The sequence below is a fragment of the Narcine bancroftii genome, chromosome 3 (assembly GCF_036971445.1).
Source record: "Narcine bancroftii isolate sNarBan1 chromosome 3, sNarBan1.hap1, whole genome shotgun sequence".
NCBI lineage: Eukaryota > Metazoa > Chordata > Chondrichthyes > Torpediniformes > Narcinidae > Narcine > Narcine bancroftii.
Window position 1 is genome coordinate 185,048,740 of NC_091471.1, and position 23,687 is coordinate 185,072,426.

At 40.3% G+C, this 23,687-nt stretch overlaps 1 protein-coding gene across 6 annotated transcripts in view; it reads left to right on the top strand.

Annotated features, from left to right (window-relative positions):
- The window catches only part of wdfy3 (WD repeat and FYVE domain containing 3), a 444,121-nt gene that overhangs the window by 284,481 nt on the left and 135,953 nt on the right, over window positions 1–23,687 (top strand). For all 6 annotated transcript variants that reach the window (XM_069926060.1, XM_069926059.1, XM_069926063.1 and 3 more), the window contains 2 exons: window positions 18,783–19,012; window positions 21,368–21,477. In XM_069926060.1, the coding sequence (XP_069782161.1) occupies window positions 18,783–19,012; window positions 21,368–21,477 (340 nt within the window). The remainder of the gene's footprint in view (window positions 1–18,782; window positions 19,013–21,367; window positions 21,478–23,687) is intronic.

Consider the following 23,687-nt stretch of genomic DNA (forward strand, 5'->3'; position numbering starts at 1 on the left):
CTGAGTATTCCTGATATTGATTTTGTATTTGGCATATTTGTGGCACATTCCCATGAATCTTCAATTTATTATTATTATTTTCTAATCTCAGAAGCTGACATCATTGCTGTGCATTTTTAGCATTTGTTTTTCACATTTAAATCTAATTGGCTTAAATTATTTCACTAGTTCCACAATTTTAACTGACTAATGTTTCCACCTGCTTGAATCCCCTGAGCAGTAACCAAAAGGAAAGGTTATTTCTGCTCAAATAGAAAATGAGAATATTTTGCACTCAAGATTATACTGTAATAAAGAATGTAATCTACAAATGCTTAAAAAAAGATTTAATTTTAATCAAAAGTATTTGCATAATTTGGCAACTTTCAGCATGATACAAGAGCTTAATGGTATTTGAAGAAACATGTCTGATAAAACAAGTAATATTTATGCCACAAAGCTGCTAGGTCATGATATCTCCAACTGGAGAGAATTGAACTATTGTTAATGTTCAGTGAAGTTTCCTTTGTCAAGTCATCCAGTATCAACATAAGAAATAGGAGCAGGAGTCGGCCATCCAGCCCATCAAGCCTGCTCCACCATTCAATGAGATCATGGCTGATCTGATCATTGACTCAACTCCACCTACCTGCTTTTCCCCATTTCCCTTAATTCCTTTTTTGTGTAAAAATCTAACTGAACCTTAAAAATGTTTATTGAAGGAGCCTCAACCGCTTCCCTGGGTAGAGAATTCCACAGATTTGCTACTCTTTGAGAAAAACAGTTTTTCCTCATTTCTGTGTTAAATCTACTCCCCTGAAACTTGAGGCTGTGTCCCCTAGTTCTGGTCTGGTCTCACCTACCGGTGAAAACAATTTTCCTGCCTCTATCTATCTATCCCTTTCATAATTGTATATGTTTCTAAAAGGTCTCCTCTCATTCTTCTGAATTCGAGTGAGTATAATCCCAGACGATTTAGTCTCCTCATAGGTCTAACCCCCTCATCTCTGGGATCAACCTGGTGAACTTCCTCTGTGCTGTCTCCAAGGCCAGTATACCCTTCAAGTTTGGAGACCAGAACTGCACACAGTACTCGAGGTGTGGCCTCACCAGTACCTTGTATGGTTGCAACATGAACTCCCTTCTCTTGAATTCAATTCCTCTAGTAATGAAGGCCAGCATTCCTTTTGCCTTCTTCATAACCTGTTGTACCTGCAACTGTACTTTTTGCAATTCATGCACAAGCACTCCCAAGTCCTTCTGCACTACAGTAGTTTTTCATCATTTAAATAATAATTTGCTCTTCTATTTTTCCTACCAAATTGGATGACCTCATATTTACTAACATTGTATGAGTTTTTCAAGCTTTGTTGGGACCAAGGTAAACTGCCTCAGGATCTTCGTGATGCCACCATCATCACCCTGTACAAAAACAAAGGCGAGAAATCAGACTGCTCAAACTACAGGGGAATCACGTTGCTCTCCATTGCAGGCAAAATCTTCGCTAGGATTCTACTAAATAGAATAATACCTAGTGTCGCTGAGAATATTCTCCCAGAATCACAGTGCGGCTTTCGCGCTAACGGAGGAACCACTGACATGGTCTTTGCCCTCAGACAGCTCCAAGAAAAGTGTAGAGAACAAAACAAAGGACTCTACATCACCTTTGTTGACCTCACCAAAGCCTTCGACACCGTGAGCAGGAAAGGGCTTTGGCAAATACTAGAGCGCATCGGATGTCCCCCAAAGTTCCTCAACATGATTATCCAACTGCACGAAAACCAACAAGGTCGGGTCAGATACAGCAATGAGCTCTCTGAACCCTTCTCCATTAACAATGGCGTGAAGCAAGGCTGTGTTCTCGCACCAACCCTCTTTTCAATCTTCTTCAGCATGATGCTGAACCAAGCCATGAAAGACCCCAACAATGAAGACGCTGTTTACATCCGGTACCGCACGGATGGCAGTCTCTTCAATCTGAGGCGCCTGCAAGCTCACACCAAGACACAAGAGAAACTTGTCCGTGAACTACTCTTTGCAGATGATGCCGCTTTAGTTGCCCATTCAGAGCCAGCTCTTCAGCGCTTGACGTCCTGCTTTGCGGAAACTGCCAAAATGTTTGGCCTGGAAGTCAGCCTGAAGAAAACTGAGGTCCTCCATCAGCCAGCTCCCCACCATGACTACCAGCCCCCCCACATCTCCATCGGGCACACAAAACTCAAAACGGTCAACCAGTTTACCTATCTCGGCTGCACCATTTCATCAGATGCAAGGATCGACAATGAGATAGACAACAGACTCGCCAAGGCAAATAGCGCCTTTGGAAGACTACACAAAAGAGTCTGGAAAAACAACCAACTGAAAAACCTCACAAAGATAAGCGTATACAGAGCCGTTGTCATACCCACACTCCTGTTCGGCTCCGAATCATGGGTCCTCTACCGGCACCACCTACGGCTCCTAGAACGCTTCCACCAGCGTTGTCTCCGCTCCATCCTCAACATCCATTGGAGCGCTCACACCCCTAACGTCGAGGTACTCGAGATGGCAGAGGTCGACAGCATCGAGTCCACGCTGCTGAAGATCCAGCTGCGCTGGATGGGTCACGTCTCCAGAATGGAGGACCATCGCCTTCCCAAGATCGTATTATATGGCGAGCTCTCCACTGGCCACCGTGACAGAGGTGCACCAAAGAAAAGGTACAAGGACTGCCTAAAGAAATCTCTTGGTGCCTGCCACATTGACCACCGCCAGTGGGCTGATAACGCCTCAAACCGTGCATCTTGGCGCCTCACAGTTTGGCGGGCAGCAGCCTCCTTTGAAGAAGACCGCAGAGCCCACCTCACTGACAAAAGGCAAAGGAGGAAAAACCCAACACCCAACCCCAACCAACCAATTTTCCCTTGCAACCGCTGCAATCGTGTCTGCCTGTCCCGCATCGGACTGGTCAGCCACAAACGAGCCTGCAGCTGACGTGGACTTTTTACCCCCTCCATAAATCTTCGTCCGCGAAGCCAAGCCAAAGAAAACTCCATCTGCCAGACCTTTGTCTACTCACCTAACTTAACTATATCCTTCTGCAGCCTCTCCACATCCTCTGTACAATTTGCTTTTCCACTCAATTTAGTATCATCCACAAACTTGGCTACACTACACTCTGTCATCTCTTCCAAATCATCAATGTAAACGGTGAACAACTGTGGGCCCAACACCGACCCCTGCAACACTCCACTTACCACTGCCCATCAGTAAAACATCTATTTATCCTGACTCTCTGCATTCTGTCAGTAACCAATCCTCAATCCATGCCAATATACTTCCCCTGTCTCCATTCATCTATATCTTATTAATAAGTCCCTTCTGTTGCACCTTATCAAATGCCTTCTGTAAATCCAGAGCTTTTGGTACTTCTAATCCAATTAACATCTTGATTTTAGCATCAGTCTTGAGTAAGCAAACATCTTTTAGATGATCCCACTGTTTGATAGCATCCTGATAAAGAAGATTTTCTTCATTCACAGGCATAGTCTTCTGAGTATATACACTTGGAAGATCACAAAATTCATTGCTATTCAATTCAGCAAACAGTAAACCTGAAGCTATATTAGTTTCAATGTTCCTTTCATCATTCATTGTCTTCAACAAAATCTGTGATCTTTTACCATGAGGATTAGGTTTATTCATCAATTCAACAGCACAAAATGATGCAGTATTTCATGGATCAAGAAATGCATAGATCTTCAGTATGAAGTTTCATTTTTTAGCTTTAACCTGCACAGTAATTATTGAGAGAACTTTATCACTGGCCCCAGTAGACTTTCTGAACCAAAGCTGAGGCATTCTCTTTGAATGTGTCTTTAGTCTTGGATTCAGATTGTTTGATTTCCTTCTCAACTTTACTTCATTGAGAATGTAGTAACTTGGGATGTATTAAACTGCATATATCACAATTGAGTCGCTTGTTACAAGTTTTGCTGATGTGTCCTTTACACAAGTAACCAAAACATATTGCATTTTTCTTTAAAAAGGTTAATTTCTCATCATACGAAGTTTTCTCCAATTGTGAACATTTTTCTAAAGCGTGCTTATCTTTGCAATACAATTAGCTTTCCTGAACAGACTGATCTTTTTCCATTGTTTCCTTGTTCTTTCTTGTCCTTGTATCTGACACAGCAGTAACAAAGGTACTTCCCTTTGGTTTCTGTTGAGACGATGATTTGGACTTCTTTACATCCTTAGGAACTATTGAAATATCCTTAATATTTCCAAATACTGGTACAGTGTTAATATACACATGCCATTCCAAGAATTGTACAACTTCCTCAAAAGTGGCATCCCTTCTGGAAATCATTTTAAGCTCTGTAACTTTGGTTCGCCATAAGTCCTTCAGCTTGGAAGGTAATTTGTTTTTTAATAATTGATAAATTAGCAAGCAAATTCAACTCTTGCAAATGTACACTACTTCCCATTGCGTTACAATATTCTCTCAGAAAGAGTGCATGTGCTTGTAAAGCCTTTGCGTCCTCTGATTTTATTGCTGGCCAAGAAAGAATCTTGTCTATATGGGCCCTTGAGATTTTATGTACATCTCCATAATGATAATGCAATAATTCTTTTGCCATTTTAAAACCTTGGTCTGAAACCATATATTGACAACTTTTGATTAATTCCTTCACCTGTCCTCCAGTAATACGGACAATCTTTTGCATTTTTAGTATTGCTTTCAACGTGATGTTCAAAGGATTTCATGATCTTTAGATATTGTAATGGATCTCCATTTAAAAAATGGAATTTCCAATATGAACCTTGTTGCTGCACTAACATTAGCAAAAATTTAATTTTATTTTCTTATGAATGATAATATATTGTCTTGTCCATCATGGCTTATAACTAGTTGTCTTGTGAATGGAGCTGGCTGAACTTGAACTGGTGCCATGGGTGTTGGACCTTGATATGCAGTGATGGCATTGATGGGGTTCCTTGGTATGGCTGTAATGGCATTGGTGGAGATCTTTGACTTGTTGCTGGTTCTTCAGCAACATGAAGAGACATCAGTTGTTGAGTATGATCAACTCACGTGGTTGAACAACCTTGTTGAAGTGCTCTTTTTTCGGAAAGATTAATAAATTGTGCCCTCGGAGGGATTGAATATCTCTAGCTCTTTCCACAGGGTTGATCATTGATATTTGAGCACTAGCAATGCCACCCATGGCTCCTTGCTTGAGTTCTTGTGGCTGTTGTACCCATTGACCTGCTTGAATATTAGGTGCCTTGGACATTTCATTTTGAGTGTTAGATCTTGCAGAAGCGTGAGCTAATGTTTTTACTCTGGCCATTGTGACAGAGTATATAGAAATGTTTTTGGGAGATAAATTGGGAAAGGTTTGTTAGAGTAGGTCACATGCAAACATTTTAAAACAAATTTTATTTGAAATACTGGAGCTATGCTTGACATAGTGGCTTCTCACACCATTTTGCAAGAGCTTTGAAGAGTGCTCAAAAGACGTCACTAATGGATCATTGTTTATCAAGGCAACAGATGAAAAAGCAGGCTGGAGCCACTATTATCTGCAGGAATTTTGCTGTTGTAAGAGGGTCATGTGGTTTTGCAAGCAGAGAGAGTCAAACAGGCTTTCTCTCAATCTCAGTGTGAGAGACAAAGAGAAGCAGAGATCACTTGACAGTGTCAGCCAGCAGAAGTTGCTGGGACTGAAACAGGACAAGCTGGCAAGCTTTTGGAAGACAGTCTGTTCGAAGTCCTTGTGGTTCATGCAAGAGGAGAGGACTGGCTGTCTAATGTTTCACTTGGAATAAGGGAAACAGAAAGGAACTCTGTGGTGACCTGAAAGAAAGAAGTTATCATCTGGAGAACCCAGTTGGGGCATATTTTGTCAGCAAGACACTGAGGTGACTAATGGAAGTACCTTAGTTGTGGATGTCCTGGAACAACACATATCTCTCTGAAAACCAACAAGAACCTACCTGAGTGGTAACCATTTACCTTTCGAGCACCAAAACCTGGTAACCTTTATAAATGTTAAATTCTGTGCACAATATAAGAATTGCAACCAGTGAACTTGGAGGAATGTGAAGTGAGATTGGACTGTGAACCAAAGAACTTTTCTGAACTTACACACACATTATATACACGTGCACTTAGAATTAGAAGGGGGTTAAGTTAGGTAAAGTAAGTTATTAGTGATAAGTTAAAGTGTAATTCTGTTTTCATCTTTAAAGATTATTAAAAGCAACTTTTATTTAAGTAACCATTGGTCTTGGTGAATATCTATTGCTGCTGGGTTTTGGGGTCTTTGGGCTCGTAACACCATATTCATAGCATATTGTTCCATACACACATTCATCTGTTCCATTTCCACTAACCTCTAAGTTAATGAATGAGTTCTGCAGTGCCTTATCATGGTCCTCTTCTGCTTGGTAGTTGAAGTCGCTTCTTCAATGGAGGCTGGCTCCAATCTCCTACCAAGCGTTGTCGGTCAGCATTGCTGGCTCAACTCACGATCAAACAGTTCTTTGAGTGGGGCTGCTTGCTTGAGGTCTTTAGCCTGATGAGACTTCTTCTCCACCTTGCATTCTTCACACTGCAGACTGTCTAATTGCCTGGCTTATCTGGTTCCTTGGAACTGTAAACAAATTTGTATCTTGTGTGGTCTCTTTAAGAGGATTCCTTGGCTGGCTCTGTGTTTCTGTAGAATTTCACAAACTGGCTTCCATATCTTATGTTTTTAAAACATTTCTTGGGCTTCCTACCAATTCTGCAAGCCAGAGTTCTATATCTTATCTCCAAGATCAACATGTGTCCTACAAGGCTTCTGTTCACTGCGCAATCAAACATGTAGCTGGTAGACATTTTCTAACTGAGGCTGCTTTTCTTGTTAAAGCTTAAATGTTTTTACATTTTAACAAATTGAATTCTTTCAGCCTTTCTTGCAAACAAAGTTCACAATTTTACTTTTCTTTGAATAAATAGTGTTGATGACACTTTCTGTTCTCTTACTTCCCAATTTCAACACGTCATCTTCAAAAACACATCATCATCGATCTTCAAAATTACTATCCTAATATTCCAATAAATCAAACTTCATAATTTCAGCTGGAAGTATCTTTAATTTGTTGATATAAATGTATAATATTTTGTATAACCACATCAAGATTTTCATAACCATGAATGAACAAAGTATTTGATTATATTTAAAGACATAACGATATTAGATGATAAGAAATGATTAACATGAAATAAGATGAAATAAGATGATTAAAACGAATTCAAAGAAAAGTATTTCAAATTCGCACATCTTCCATGGTTCTCCAAAGAATGAGAAACAAAACTCTCGGTTAGCTCGGATATTACAACAAAAGATGCCATAGTAACTATGGTCACAATACAAAAACAATTTATTCTTAAAGGGATAATCACAAAATTAACAAAAACCAAAAACCACAAGGTTTTAATCTTTACACTGTCTTCTGCCTACATCCCCTTATTAAAAAATGGCGTGACATTTGCTGTCTTCCAATCTGCTGGGAGTCACCATTAATCAGAAGTTCTTGGAGAGCAGCCACTTAAATAGTGTGGTGACAGAGCAGATCAGTAGCTAGCCATCCTATGCCTTACACCTCAGTCTTTTAACAAGGCACAGATTAAGAGTACACTCAAATACTTTTCACTTCAGTACGTATGATTTCAACAGTGAAACAATTTTTCAACATCTCGGGGAAAGCCGCCTCATTAACTTTAGTTCATCCACTGCTCTAAACATTATTTCTCATCACCAGTGTAATAATATTCACTGTAGACAGTTGCCTAGACTATTTTAACAGAAACTTCCAAATCTGCAGTCATCCATCACCATGTTAGATGAGGCCAATAGGAGCATGCAATCAATATCACCTGCAAATTCTTCTCCAAACCACTCACCACCCAGATTTGGAAATGCATTGCCTCATCATTGTTGGTACTAAATCTTGTGGTCCTACCCAACAGCATGTTGGAGTCCCATCACTGGAAGAAGAACAGCAGTTCGATAAAATGACTCACCACCAGCTTCTTTACTGCACTCACAGAAGGGCAGTAAATTTTGGCCTTTTGACAATATGCCAGTAATTTTTTTTTAAATATTTATGTATCAGCAAAGAAATTTGCAACACAATTATTTTGAAGAGGATTTGGATCAATCTTGGCCACAAAATTACAGTAGTTAATGATTTAAATTTTGACATGCAACACGGTAACAGGCCCTTCTGGCCCATTAGCCCATGCTGCTCAATTATACCTGATTCACCTCTAACCACTTTATGTCTTGAAGGATAAGATGAAACCCCCATAGACACAGGGATAACGTGCAAACTACTTACAAACAGCACCGGGTTTGAACCTTGGTCACTGGTGCTGTAACAACGTCATACTAACCATTATGGTAACCTTATCTTCTGCAATCATTGTTTTACTGCAGAATTGATAAAACAGAATGAGGAATTAAAGTTCCACAAAGCAGTAGTGAAAAGCCACTGAAAGATAAATCACTAAAAAGGGAACAATATCATAAAAATTAAGTACTGTATAGTCAGAGTAGGAAATGTACTGTTCAGAAAACTTAATCAATGATGAACAAATACTGATGGTGATCTTACATAATTTATTGGAATTGTGGAGATGGTAATGATTTCATCCTTTCATAAATTTGTATAAATACATCAACTGAGATAAATGAAGAATACAATTGGAATACATTAATGTTCAGAGAAGAATAAATAGCTAAAAGATCAACTGTGATGGACATAACTTGAAGTCAAAGAGTGAATGGAGTTCGTTTCAAGAAATTTTTCTGGCCCAGAGAAAGGAGATATTATTGGATAGTGCTAGGAAATGAGCCAGGCCAAATGGAGAAAGGATCAGCAGGGAACATGTAAAAAAAAAACTGGAACTATAATATCTAATTCTGAATTAGATATTATAGTTCCAGTTTCTGGTTCAAGTTAATACAGGCAATTTGACAAAGGTATGTTTCAGTGCATTAAGAATTGATCTGGCCTAGGTAAATTGGAATCAAAGCATGACTGGCAAAAATGCAGTTGTGAAGTCAGTGGAAGCCTTTTAAAGATGAAATGTTTAATGGACAGTGTAGGTACATTCCTATGAGGGAAAATAGCGTGAAGTTGCAATCTGAGCTGATTGGACAATGAAAGAGAGGGTTACAGAAGCAAAATGAACACAAGATAGAAGTCAAATTGTTAACATAGTGAGAACTAGGCTTATTACAGGCAATTCAGAGGGGAAGTAAAGTAGGAATATAAGGGACAAAATGAGATTATGATAAATGACAGCACACAAAATTGTCTTTTGTATGAAATCACTTCAGTAGGAGAAATGGAGTTACACAGTGGCCAAAAAAAGGAAAATTTACTATTGACAGCAGAGAGCATGATTGAAGCACTAAATAAATACTAATCTCAAAGAATGATACAACTGTCGGAACAAAAAAAGATGGCATTGATATGGTTGGTAACTTAATATTGATAACAAGGAGGTCATAGCTAAAATATAAATAGGAAATCATCTGATCCAGGTGAGGTCCATTCTTGGTTCTGGAGAAATGCAAGGGAGGAAATTGTAGAAACCCTTGGTATAATTTTCCAAGCATCGGTAGGTTCAGAGACACTGTTGGAGTATAGAAAAGTGGCATCAAAGAAGTGTGAAAGATAAAACTCAACTGTAGACTAGTCAATTTAAACTTGGTGGTGGGTGAATTCCAAAAATAAAATCTGAGGCTTGAGCGGAATTGCATATTTCTTGGATAAATATAGATTATTTAGTGAAAGACAGCATAGGCAAATTTGTGACGAATTAACTTGATCAGTTTTTTTTGTGGAGTGGGTTAATGAAGGAAATGCAGTTGATATATTAATGGATTTCTAAAGGATACTTGATAAAGAACTATAAAATAAACTTGGCAGGCTGTGGAATGAAAAGAATTGCAGCAGCATGAATTGAAAATTGGCTAAGTAACAGGAAAAGGTAATAAAAACTTTTCAGCAAGAAAATCTGCTTTATTGGATGAGTAGGAATATAAACAATGAAGTTCCCCAAGCATTCGTACTAGGGCCAATGCTTTTCTGAATACTCACCAATGATTTAGCATGCAGACATCTTCCAAATTTGCAAAGGTCACAAAACTTGGAAGTTGTGAAGTGTACAATTATTTATTAACTTCATGGAGATATATCAATCCACTGATAAAATAAAAAGGTAGATGGCAAATAGAATTCAAAAGCATGAAAGGTATTGTCAAAGTGGATGGAGAGAAACTGTTCTGATTGGCAAATGTGTTGGGGACGAAAGGACAGATGATGAGGTTGATTGATGAAAGAACCAAACGTGGCAAAAAGAAAAACTATTTTACACCAATGTGGTCCAAAATTCAACTGTATAAAGAGTACAAGAAACAGTTTTATTGTTGTGTTCAAAAGGGAACTGATAGGAAGAATATATTTGCAAAGCAATGGAAAGTTAACATAGGAGAGATTCCAACTGAATTGTTTTTGCACAAAGCCAGAATAGACGCAAGAAGCAGACACACCATCTGCATTGTATTCTTTGATTCAATAAAAATATTGAAAAGCAATGGGAATTAGATATGCTGGGATTTCCTAACATTATATGGGGAAATCGCTTCTCATATTCTGTGGCAGGTTACATTTAATGCAGAATCTGTGAGTTGATTCAATTCTTTGGAGGTTGTAGGTTTGTGGATTAGAAGGCAAGTTATTACTTCAAATTTGCTTAATTTAATCTTTATAATTATATGTTATGTGTTTATTAAATTGTAATAAATTGTCTGAATTTTTAATTGATTACTTCAATTTCAAATAGCTACCAGAATTGGATAAAATCTTTTAAAATCACTTCAAGGTTCTGTAAGATGGATAAACTCTGCCTGAGCTCAGGCCACCAGTAATAGCAACAGTTGAAGATCTGCCCAAGTTAGAAAAACAAGAAAACCTATGATTAAACATCTAACCTTCAATGGAACAACCTTTCAAAGGCAGGGAGCATTTGGAGAAATTGCAAATAGGCCTCAACTGCAGTTATGTCAATTGCACCTGCAATAATCGGTGATTTGCTCTGCAAAGTTCTGAATCTTAGTATCCAGTAATTGAAGTGTCATGGATTTGTTTTTTTATTTAGGAATTAAGTGTTCAATTTCAGTTTTTATTCAACTTGGTTACAAAAAAAATCTTGGTTTTGCACACCTGAGAAATAAAAATAACCAAGAGTATAGAAAAATTAAATTCAGGAAACTTTATACACTTTTGTTAAATTGATGTTATTTTTAAAGGTTTTTTATTCATTCATTTTTGGAGTCTGGATGTTGTTAATAGACCAACATTTGAATATTTTATTTATAATTTTTCAGGTTCGGACAATGATTTACAACTCTGTCATCAACAATAGTTACAGATCTATACCATTTACAAATTATTCTTATCTAATCCATACATGTTCTTTTTATCAAATCCAAACCTAATAGCCCTTGCCCTTTCTCCTTCCCCCACCTCGTGCCCAACATCAAACATTCAACACATAAACCGAGCAACCAAAGAAAAAAAAATGTAGACATTAAAAAATCCATAACATGGGAGTAAATTATGTTGGGGGGCTATGGGTCTGGCCCAGTGCTGTGGGCAGGAATTGGGCCAATTTTCCTTTGTTCCCTGACTTTCCCCCCCTGGACTGAGATGGACCCCTCATGCACTCCCCCCCAAAAAAAATTGGGGAGGGGTTGAGGCAGGGCGGGCCCTGAGACAATTTTTTTTTTCCACAGCCATGCTCCTATATGGTTCAGGTACACTGCCAATTATTTTGAAAAGTGCTGGACCTTCCCCTCAAGTTATAAGTAATTTTCTCCAGGGAGCACAAGTCTGCGTCTCCTTGATCCATGGCGCAATACTCAGGCAAGAATCGGACTTCCAGGTAACCGCTCTGCACTTCCTGGCCACCGCCAATGCGATCATTTCAAATTGAATTTGGACAACTTCATTGTAAATCTTATGTCCATTATATTGCCCAACAGGAGCAATTCAGGATCCTGTGGGAATTCCTTACCTATTAATTTTCCCTAGGACTTTGCCTAGTTCCGCCCAGAAGGGCCTCACCTTGGCACCTGTCCAGGTCGCGTACACAAAGGTTCCTGTCTCAATGCCACATCTAAAACATTGATCCGACACCTCCAGCTTGGACCTGTTGATCCTTTGCAGTGCCAGGTATAGCTGGTGCAGGAAATTATACTGCACCAGCCTATACCTCGCATTGATTACCACCGTCATGTTAGTCTGGCACAGGTCAGACCAGCACCTCTCATCAAACATTATTCCTAAGTCCAACTCCCACCTCAGTCTTGATTTATGAAAACCTCATTTGGGTCCTTCCGCTTGGAACGGAAAATACATTGCCGAAATGAATTTCTGGATGATCCCCTTTCAAATCAAGTTACTGCACTTTGGTAGGGCCATAGTTTGACCCAATTTGTCCCGCAAAAAGATCTTATCTGAAGGTAGCAATGGAATGTCTTATTTGATAAATCATATTTGTGCCTAAGCTGCTCAAATGACATAAATTTTCCCTGCTCGTAACAGTCCTCTATGCACCTGACACGATTCAGGATCTTCCTACCCACTGTCAAAGGTATTAACTGGTTTGGGGACAGCTGCAATTTTGTTCCTAAATATTGATTAATATCATTCCAACTACAAATAATTTGCTTGAATATGGGGCTGTCTTACTTTACAGATAGTAATTTGGCATCCCATTTGTAAATAAGGACCTCTGCTACCCTCTCACCCACCAAGTGCAGACCAATTTGTACCCAGGATGGCACCTCTCCCCTCTCAAAGAGGGTGGAGATGTACCTCGACTGGACTGTCAAATAATATTTTTAAAGTCTGGCATCTGAGTTCCTCCCAGACTGTAATCCGAGGTCAATTTTTCCATAGAGACCCTGGCTACCTTCCCATTCTATAGGATTGTTCTTAACCGTGAAAGCAAGGTTTGAAAGAAACCCCTGGGTAATTCACAGGCAAGGTCTGATAAAGATACTGGAGTCCTGGCAGCATATTCATTTTCATGCAGTTGACCCTGCCCACCAGCATAATGGGCAGGGACATCCATCTGCTTAGGTCCTCCTCGATCTTTCTTAGCAAGGGGGTATAATTTAATTTGTACAAGTTATTTAGGTCATTATCAATTTTGACTCCAAGGTACTTAATCCTATTTTGCGGCCACTTTAGCTAACTGCTTTTTTTTAAACATTGACTATAATTCATTGCTGTAAATGGCATAATCTCATTCTGGTTCCAATTAATCTTGTACCTGGAGATCTCCCCATAGTCCTCCAGAGTAGAGCACAGCTTGGGCAACGAACTTACTGGGTCTGTCAAATATATCAATAAATCGTCAGCAAATAAACTGATTTTGTGTTCTTCCTGGCCCACTTGAAACCCCTTTATGTCTGGGTCCTGATGAATGACCTCAGCCAACGGCTCCATTGCCAGTATGAACAGAGCTGGAGATAGTGATTTTGTGAGTGGGAAAGCTGAAGAAATTTGCCTGTTGGTCACAACTTTTGCCTTGGGCACATGATATAGCACCCTTATTCAATTAATAAATGTTGGCCCTAGCCCTATTTTCTCCAGAACTTTAAATAAAAAGTTCCACTCTAATTTATCAAATGCTTTTTCCACATCAAGAGCCACAGCGAGACCCCTCTCATTTCTAGTTTGCGCCTGATGCATTAGTAGTATGCACACGTTACCCACTGCCTGTCTTTTTTGTACAGAGCCCACTTGATCTTTGTTAATTAGTTCTGGCAAATGCTTCGCAAATCTTATTTGCCAGGGCTTTGGCTATTATATAGTCCATATTTGATATTGAAATAGGTCTATAAGAGGACGGCTTTAACGGGTCCTTATTTTTTTTCAAAATCATCATAATGATTCCTGTTGAAAAAGATTCATGGAGTCTATGAGTCTCCCTTGCCTGATCTATCACCTCTGTATAAAGAGGAATCAACAGCTCTTTGAATTTTTTGAAGAACTCGGGTGGAAACCTATCCTCCCCCAGAGACTTGTTGATTTGCAATGAATTCAGTGCATTCATTATTTCTTCTTCCATGAAGGGACAGTCCAGGCCTTCCTGCCTTTCCGGATCCAAGTTTGGCAATACTATTTTAGACAGAAACTCCCCAAATTTATTCGGCCTCCCTTCCAATTCTGATTTATGTAGACCCTCATAGAATTTTCGATGGTGTCATTAATTTTCCTTGGTTTATAAGAGATCCTGCAATCCCCTATTTGATTGCATTGATTGTTCTTGAGGCTTGTTCTGCACTCAACTGCCATGCCAGGACCTATGGACTCTTTCCCAAATTAATAATATTTTTGCCTTGACCACAATATGGCCTTTTCAATACTTTATGTTTGAAATATGTTATACTTCAACTTCTTATTTGTCAAAACCCTACATTGGTCTTCTGAGCCTGATTTTTGAAAGTCCCTTTCTAGACGAATGATTTCTTGTTCCAATTCGCCCACCTCCCTATCATATTCCTTCTTTATTGCTTTGGTATATCCAATTATTTGACCCCCTCAAATACGCTTTGAGGGTGTCCCATAAAAGGAACTTATCCAATGTGGAGGTACAGTTGGCCTCACTAAACAAATCTATTTGTGTTCTTATAAAACTACAAAACTCCAGTTTCTTTAACAGCAGTGCATTAAGACGCCACCTGTATACTGTCTCCTGTTTATCCGGCATCTCAGACTTAACTGCTAAAGGCAAATAATCTGAAAGTAGCCTCGCCGTGTACTCAGCTTCCATGATTCTACCCTCTATATGGGCTGAATCCAGGAACAAATTATTCAAGAGTCAGAGTCATGTTGCCTTGAGTAGAAGGAATTGTCCGTCTCCCTCTGATGCTTCCGCCTCAAAACTGTCGATCACGGCATGAGCCTCCTTTGTTTTCACAATTCTTTTTATTGACTTATCCAAAACAGGGTCCAGACAAAAGTTAAAGTCTCCACCAATTAGAATATTTTCCTTTGCTTCTGCCAATCTCAGGAAAATATCCTGCATATTTTTTTCAATCATCTATGTTGGGGGCATACAGATTCACTAGAGACCAGGATTCTGAGTCTATTTGACAGTGCACCATTATAAATCTATCGGTTTTATCTACCAACACACTCTGCACCCTCACTGAAACACTTTTCCTGATCAAAATTGCCACCCCCACCCCCCCCCCTTGCTTTTGAGCCAAATGAGGAGGCCCACCCATCCGCACCTCAACTTTTGGTTGATTCCCTGATTCCATTGAGTGAGTTTCTTGGAGGAAGGCCAGGTCCACTCTCAACTTCTTAATGTGTGCCAAGATGCTTTCTCTTAATCGATCCATTTCGGCCATTAACATTAAAACTTGCAAACCTTATACTTCTAGCCATTGCCCTAGGGGTTGTTATACCAGTATTTTCTTTGTACCTCAATGGTTCAAGGGCCTCTCCTCATCCAGTCCTTCACCACCAACTGTTTGTTCCTGACCACTTGCACCACACCAGACCCCAAGGGACAAAAGCAAAATCTAAAATAACTAACTACACTAAAGTAAAAAGAAGAGACAGATACATAGTTTAGAATAACATAACAAGAAACAAGGGCAGCAACAAGAACAAAGGCAAAAACCAAAAAACTAGTCAGAAGTAAAATGAGAAAGTCAAACACCATTCACAACCATACATTCCCTTAATCCCCTATTACCCACCCAACACGATCTTTGCCCACGAAGAATCCACCCTCCCCGCTGTTCAGCGACCAACTCCCTTCGGCTGTCACCACCCCACCCCCCGACAATAGGTGGTGCAGTCTGTATCCATCTTCTCCCTTCAGCTTCCGCATTTCCAAAAAATAACTATAATTATAACTTCATTTCCATTTGCTGTAACCTCATTTCACATCTTTGATTTAAACACCAGAATATGCTATAGTCTGCAGTAAGTCCATATATCCCTATAATATACATTATATTGGGTTAGTCCACAACTGGGCTTTAACACTTCTTGTTACCCCCTAATATGGGTAAATTTTCAACAAACTGCTGTGCCCTCTGGATCTTTAAAAAATGTATTTTCTTCCCTGGGCAGTACCACCTTCAGAGTGACCAGGTGCCTCAGCATGCATTCATACCCCTTTTGTTTAACCAGCCTCTTGGTTGGCTGAAACACCTCCCTAGCCTTCAAATGTGCCGCACTAATGTCTGGGTAGAAGAAAACTGTTCCCTTCTACTTCCATGGGGATCCTCTTTTTTTTTGCACCAGCTGCTGCCGCTCCCAGTATTTTTACTCTGTCCTGGTAATGTAATAATTTCACTAGGACAGACTGTGGTTTCTGCCCAGGTCCTGGTCTTGGAGGAGCTTGTTCTATTTCTACCCTTTCTCCTAATATCTCTTTGCCCAGCACCTCAGGGATCCAGCTCTGGATAAAACTCACTGGATTTTGCCCTTCAGTCCCTTTTAGCCCACTATTTTTATATTATTTCTCCTGCTATGATTTTCGAGGGCATCTAATTTCCCCATATACAGTCCCTCTCTTTCATCAATATGTCTAATTCATGCTCCATACTATGTACGATATCCTCACTTATCTACTCCCCTCCCCCCTTTTTCTCTACTTCTGTCAACCTGCCCATCAATCCTGAGAGGGTACCTTGCACCTTGTCCAATTTCCCTCCCATGTCCTGAGCCCTTTTCTCCATAGCTTGGAAGAGCCTGTCTTCCATTAAGCCCAACACCTCCATTACATCTCGCAGGGAGGGCTCCAAGCCCCCCTGCATGCTCTACCTTCACAAGGTTCTCTTGAGCCTCATGGCTCCACGGAATCTTCCTCGTTGCCTGCGTCCTCCTCACCACTCCCGGACCCGTTGCTTCTACTACCAGTACTCACTGTCTCCTCCAATCCGTTGCTGGACCCACTGCCGGTGCTCGTTCTTGCGCCCGTCCCAATGGAGCCTGCCTCATCACTGCCCGCCAGCCTTCTGCTGGACCCGCCATTGGAATCAAAGTGGGTCGTGCACTCATCCCGATGCTGGAGCTGACTCCCCCTGGCTTTTTAGACTTCCTAGGTGGACCGCTCTTCATGCTCTCATGGCTCTGTGATTGCCACAGGCACCGGGTGTACCTTAAGTATCACACGCATCGTGAGGGCGCCCAATCTGGCGCTCCCGTTGCGGGAGGGGGGTGGACCTAAGCTTCTCCCCCTTCCCAAGGGCTCCTGTAGGGCTTTCCACCCCTACCTGCTAGCTCTCAGCACTTTCTTCCCCCAGGCCTCATCTTTCTTGTTACGTGGGTTGCTCGGCTGGAGCTTTAGCTCCCCTATTGGACCTCGGAGTGGCCCTGCCATTTTCTTCACAGTGAGGCATCCTGCTTCAGCATCAATTCTTTCAGGATTTTATTTGCAAATTTACTTTTCTTTGTCATAGTGTTTTCTTTTGTGTCTTTCTGCATTCTCTATTAATATTCTGGTAATTCAAATGAAGTTTTTTCCTTGTTTATTTTTTACAATCCTGGGAGTCCTGGGGTTTTACCTCTTCCTACTCTCCCTGGTTCACGTGACCCCTGATAAGCCAACATTTATTGTCCTTCTCTAATAACCCTCACAAAGTGGCAGTGACCCATTTACCTTGAACTGATGGCATCTTTCTGGGACATATTTTCTACTTTTTTTGTTATCTCAAATTTTTGTTGGTTTTCTATATTCATGTTTAATTTGAAAAAGACTGAAGTAAACTTGATATACTACGGACATAATGAGGGGTAACTGTGGAGTAGTTCTTTGACAGTTGGGTGGTAATGCTAATTTTCATAGGATCCAATGGAATTTTAAATTTAAACATAACTTCCAAAAATTCTTTAATCTTATTCCAAAAAGGCTTAACCATCTCACATAACCAAACCAAGTGTACAAAAACGTTCCCACTTCTTTATGACATCTAAAACATAGATCTGAAGTGACATTTTTAAATTTATTTAATTGCTCCAGTCAAGTATAATTGGTGAATAAAATTATAATGAATCTTACATTTACAATTTTAGTCATTACTGTCCTCACATATTGACATCCAATCATCTGGGGAAATAGATATTTCCAAATCTCTTTTCCCATTTCACTCTAGTTTTATCGACATCTGGCTTCGGCATTTTAGTCTGCAATAAGGTATACATATCCGATATAAAACCTTTCTTACTACCATCGGTAAGCAAAATCTCAAATTTAGATCTTCTAGGAAGCCTCAAAGTGCGTCCAAAATTATCTAACAATAAAGCTTTAACTTGATAGCATTTTGGTTATTTAAACTATAAATGAAAGAATGCCTGGCATTTTGGAATTGAGATTGGTGGTGGACAGGGCAATAAAGGAAGTAACTTTTCATTAATAGTAAAAAATTTTAAAAGTCTGATACTATTCCAGTTTATTGCAGGCAGTACAGAAAATAAAAATGAAGCAAACCAATGGGAAACCTTGAGATTTGTCATGAGTAGTTTGGATACCATTGACTTCAATGTAATCAAAAAGGATAATGGCTATTATGCAGATTGATAAGAATGCTACCTAAGAAAATACAAACATAAAAGACTTAAAAAGATGGCTTTGTACTTCAGAGCAAAAGAGCTTGTGAAGCATTTGAATGGTTTCAAATTAAATGTTTTTTTAATCACTCCTGTTGTTTTTTGTTTCTGTCTAGTCAAAGCGAAGGTCCCAAGGATTGTCTCTGGATCCTATTTATCATTGCCTTAATCGAACCATACTATGCCAGCTGTCAAGACCACATAAAACTGTTCCACAGCAAGTTGCTCTTTTAGACTCTTTAAGAATCCTGACAGTAAACCGTACTCTTATTCTCGGACCTGGCAACCATGATCAAGAATTCATTGGCTGCTTGGCTCATTGCTTACTTAGCCTCTACAATGGAAGGTAGGTGTTCAGAGAGCTTCATCGTTGTATCGTAATTCAACAAATACAATTTTGTATTTAATCCATCATCAGTTTAGGAACAGCATAAAATCCCTTGAAGCTTCAATTGTTCATGTAAAATCTTATTAATATTTTGCAACAAATATGTTGGACCAGAATTTCCTGTACCTAGCCTGTAAGTTGCTGGGCTGGGTGTGGAGGGTGAACCCTGTTGGCCTTCCATGTCGTTGAGTTGAGCAGAAGTAGGCTTTTGGTAGCATAACACTGAGACCTGCCGACTTTTGTGTTTCACTTCATTGCAAAATAGGGATAGCAGATTCTTAGAATATATATGACAGAATTTCATGAGAGGCAAGGTTTGAGATGGAGCTTTGGTTTCTGAATTCAAACACATTTAAAAAGTATGAAAATTGATCAGTCCATTTGGTTCATGCCAACTATCTACACTCATCCCATGACCCTGTGTTAGACCAGTATCCCTCTAATCCTTTCTTATGTAATTACCTGTCCAAATGCCTTTTCAGCATTGTAATTAGTATCTTTACCACTTCCCCCAGCAGCTCATTTAGCCAGATAACCATTGATTTCTTTGTGGAAAATCTTGTCCCTCAGATCTTTATTAAAGTTATCCCCTCACTATGGAGTTGTAATCTCTTGTTCTCCCTTGCTCTTGTAAAAAGACTGACTTATTCCATATGTCGACAAAGTTTGACTTCCAGAAGTGCATTAACCCACATTTAAATGGATTAAATTCCAGCTGCCACTGGTGTAGATAATATTTTAATTGTTAAAAATGAAGTTGATAGTTTTAAAGTAAAATATTTTTAAAAGAATCTGCTATCCCTATTTTGCAATGAAGTGAAACACAAAAGTCGGCAGGTGCTGAGATTGTAGTTAAAACACAGAAATACTGGAGGAACTCAGCAGGTCTTGTCGTGTCCATAGGAGATAAAGTTTTGGGCCTAACCCCTCTTCAAGGCATGAGTAAAAGGCAGGCAGGTGCCTGAATTAAAAAGTCAAAACACCATGCTGGAGAAATTCAGCAGGTCAAACAGTGTATTTTACATAGCAAAGATAAAGATATGTAACCAGCATTTCAGGCTTGACCCCTTCATCCATACCTGGGAAGGGGATGGGGAGCTAGAGAAAAGGAGACAACTGGCAGGGAAAGAGAAACGGGGGAGGAATTTAATAGAAATTATAGGTCAATGTTAATGACATCTGGTTGAAGAGTTCCTAGATAGAATACAAGATGCTGATCCTCCAATTTGTAGGTAGCCTTGGTTTGGCAGAGCATCAGGCCATGGATAAACTTGTCAGTGTATGAATGTGGTGTGCAATTAAAATGGTTGGCAATGGGCTGTTGCAGAGAACAATGTGAAGATGTTCAATTAAATGATCTCCAGTCTGGGTCTAGTCTCACCAAGGAGGCCACTTCAGGAGCACTGGATTCTATAAATGATCCCTGCAGACTTACAAGTGAAGTGTTGTTTCACTTGGAAGGCATGCTTGGGGGTGACGGAGGAGGTGTAGCCGTTCTTATGTTTTCTTTTATCATTTCTAAGTTCACCTCCATGCCATGAAACATCTATAAGACGATTAATATTTCTTAATCTCGACCAAACGTTCTTCATTAGGGCTGCAATAGTTTGAGAAGGTGATTTGCCACCATGTTCTCGAGGGCTATTGGGGGAGATTATTAAATGTAATTCTACCAATGCCTGCATCCCACATATAAATCCAAAATGCTCTTCTCTTTAGCATTATCTGCATCCATTCTACCTTTGTGTATTTCTGCTGAAACCTTCAATCCTTTGGTTATCTCTAGGGATCAGTTATTTCAAGGTTTTACAACCAGTTTTAATCCTTCCACCTTCTGTAAACCATTCATGCAAAACCACCTGTATTATAATTTATACTGTTTGTTCAGCGTCTTCCCTCTCACACTCTGTCCCTTGTAATTTGATGATACCTTTGGGTGAAATGTCATATTTTGATTCTAATGTGTTGCTTGATGAAGAGAACTGTCATGATGGGTGGGAGGAGGTGTCTTAATGGATACAATATCCTGCACATGCAATATTACAAGCAGTATATGTTTGCACTGTTCATCACATAGTTAATTTGAGGCCAGTTCACAGAGTGATGAAAATTAAATGGATCTTAGAGGTTTAGTAATTTTTGTGATTGAGGTGATTGCAAATAAGTTTTTTGTAATGTTTCTTTGGATGTTATCAGAATTTAGTTGCTTGGGATATGCAGGGATTTATAATTATATTAATCTATATTTCAGAATAAAACAAAAATCTCTTTCCACTTTTGATGCTATTGTGAATATATTTTTGACTCTTGCAGTAGCCTTGAGGGTTTTGGTCTGGAAGCAGAAGCCAGAATGACAACATGGCACATCATGATACCTTCTGATCTGGAAGCAGATGGAAGTCATAGTCAAGATGTTAGCGAAGGTAAATTATGAATTAAAGTGTTCCAGAACAGAACAATATTTAGCTCTTCAGTTAGCAAATTTCCCAGACATTTTTTACCTGTCTCTCTGTGCTAACCATGTTCAGCAAGTTCTGAAGAATGAGGTTTTGAAAAATAATAAGATTCATGAAAAGCGGTTCAAGACCTAATTTTGACATCTAGACATGTAGAAAGGTCAGTCTCGGGGTCGGGGGAGACAGTGAGTCAGTGCCTGGTGTCGGGTGAGAGGAGGAAGAGCCAAGAGACAGCATCAGAGGGTGAGTAGAATAAATAGCTGGACTTACTAATTTGGTTAGTCCAATCTATATGTAAATTCGAGCTGGGAGTCGAAGGAGGAGTAGCTCGGAGAGAGTGACATCAAGGTAAGCAGTTAAATACAAGGGCTTACTGGGGCTTGGGCCTACTCAAATCGGGCTGGGAGTCTGAGGAGGCAGCAGCTGGAGTTTGAGCTGTGAGTCAGAGGAGTAGGAGCTTGGAGAGAGTGACTGGGTTAATTGGTCAAGGTTAATTGGTCAAGGGGCCAGTAAAAGGGGAGGGAGCGGCCAGTGAGGAGCGGCGCACTGAGTGAGTGGGGCACTGAAGGAGTGGGACTTCCAGCCTTTGGCTCAACAGGCTTAGGCAAAAGCAGGCGAGGAGAAAGGTAAGTGGCATTATTTTAGCTCAGTCATGCCTATGGGGTTAATGCTTTGTACTGGATGTCAGATGTGGGAACCATGGGTGAGTCCCACCCTCCCAAATAGCCACATCTGCGTCAGGTGCACCGAGATGCAGTTCCTTAAGGACCGAGTTGGGGAACTGGAGCTGCAACTTGAGGACCTACGGCTGGTAAGGGAGAGTGAGGAGTTGATAGATTCAACTTTCAGGGACATAGTTACCCCAAGACCAGATGTGTCAGGTAAGTGGGTAACTGTCAGGGGAGGGAAGAAAAATTCCAGGAAAATGGAGAGCACACCTGTGAATATCCCTCTCAGTAACAGGTATATTTTGTTGGATGCTGTTGAGGGAGATGACCTGACAGAAGCTGGCAGCAGTGACCAGGTCGCTGGCACTGAGCCTGGCATGGTGGACCAAAAGGTAAAGAGGAATGCAGTGGTCATTGGGGAGTCCATTGTCAGAAATACAGACAGGAGATTCTGTGAGCCAGATAGGTATGCCCACATGATGTGCTGCCTCCCTGGTGCAAGGGTGCGGGATATCTCAAATCGGGTCCAGGGTCTTCTAAAAGGGGAAGGCGAACAGCCTGATGTCTTGGTACATGTGGGTACCAATGACATAGATAAAAAGAAGGAGGAAGTACTGAAAAAGGATTACAGAGAGCTAGGACAGAAACTAAGAAATAGTACAGCCAGGGTGGTGAACTCTGGTTTGCTACCTGTGCCAAGTGCAATTGAGGATAAAAATGGAAGGTTAAGAAAAATGAATGTGTGGCTGAGGGGCTGGTGTAAAGGACAGGGTTTTGGCTTCTTAGATCATTGGGATCTTTTTTGGGGAAGGCATGACCTCTACAAGAAGGATGGGTTACACCTAAACCCAAAAGGGGTCAATATATTGGCAGCTAGGTTTGGTACAGCCGTCGGGTGTGGTTTAAACTAATTTGGCAGGGGGGTGGGAACCTGTATGATAGGGCAAAGGACAGAAAAGATAAAACAGGAAAAGTTAGGTTAGGCAGCGAAAGTAAAAAATCAGAAAGACCAAGGAGGGTGAAAAAAGCAAATCTGAAGGCTTTATATCTTAATGCAAGAAGCATTCGGAACAAGGTAGATGAATTAGCTGTGGAAATTGAGATGAACAAATATGATTTGGTTGGGATTACAGAAACATGGCTGCAGGGTGGGCAAGCCTGGGAACTTAACGTCCCGGGGTATACGATATTTAGGAGGGATCGGCAAGAAAGAAAAGGGGGTGGGGTAGTATTGATGGTGAGAGAAGGGACCGACACGATTGACAGAAAGGATATCAACTCGGAAGATGCGGAATCTATATGGGTAGAACTGAGGAATAGCAAGGGGCAGAAAACGTTAGTGGGGGTGGTATATAGGCCTCCAAATAGTAGTGTAGAGGTGAGGGAAGGCATTAAAAGAGAAATTAGAAAAGCGTGGAATAAGCGAACAGCTGTCATCATGGGAGACTTTAATTTGCATATAGATTGGACTGGCCAAATTAGTAAAAATACTGAGGAGGAGGAATTCCT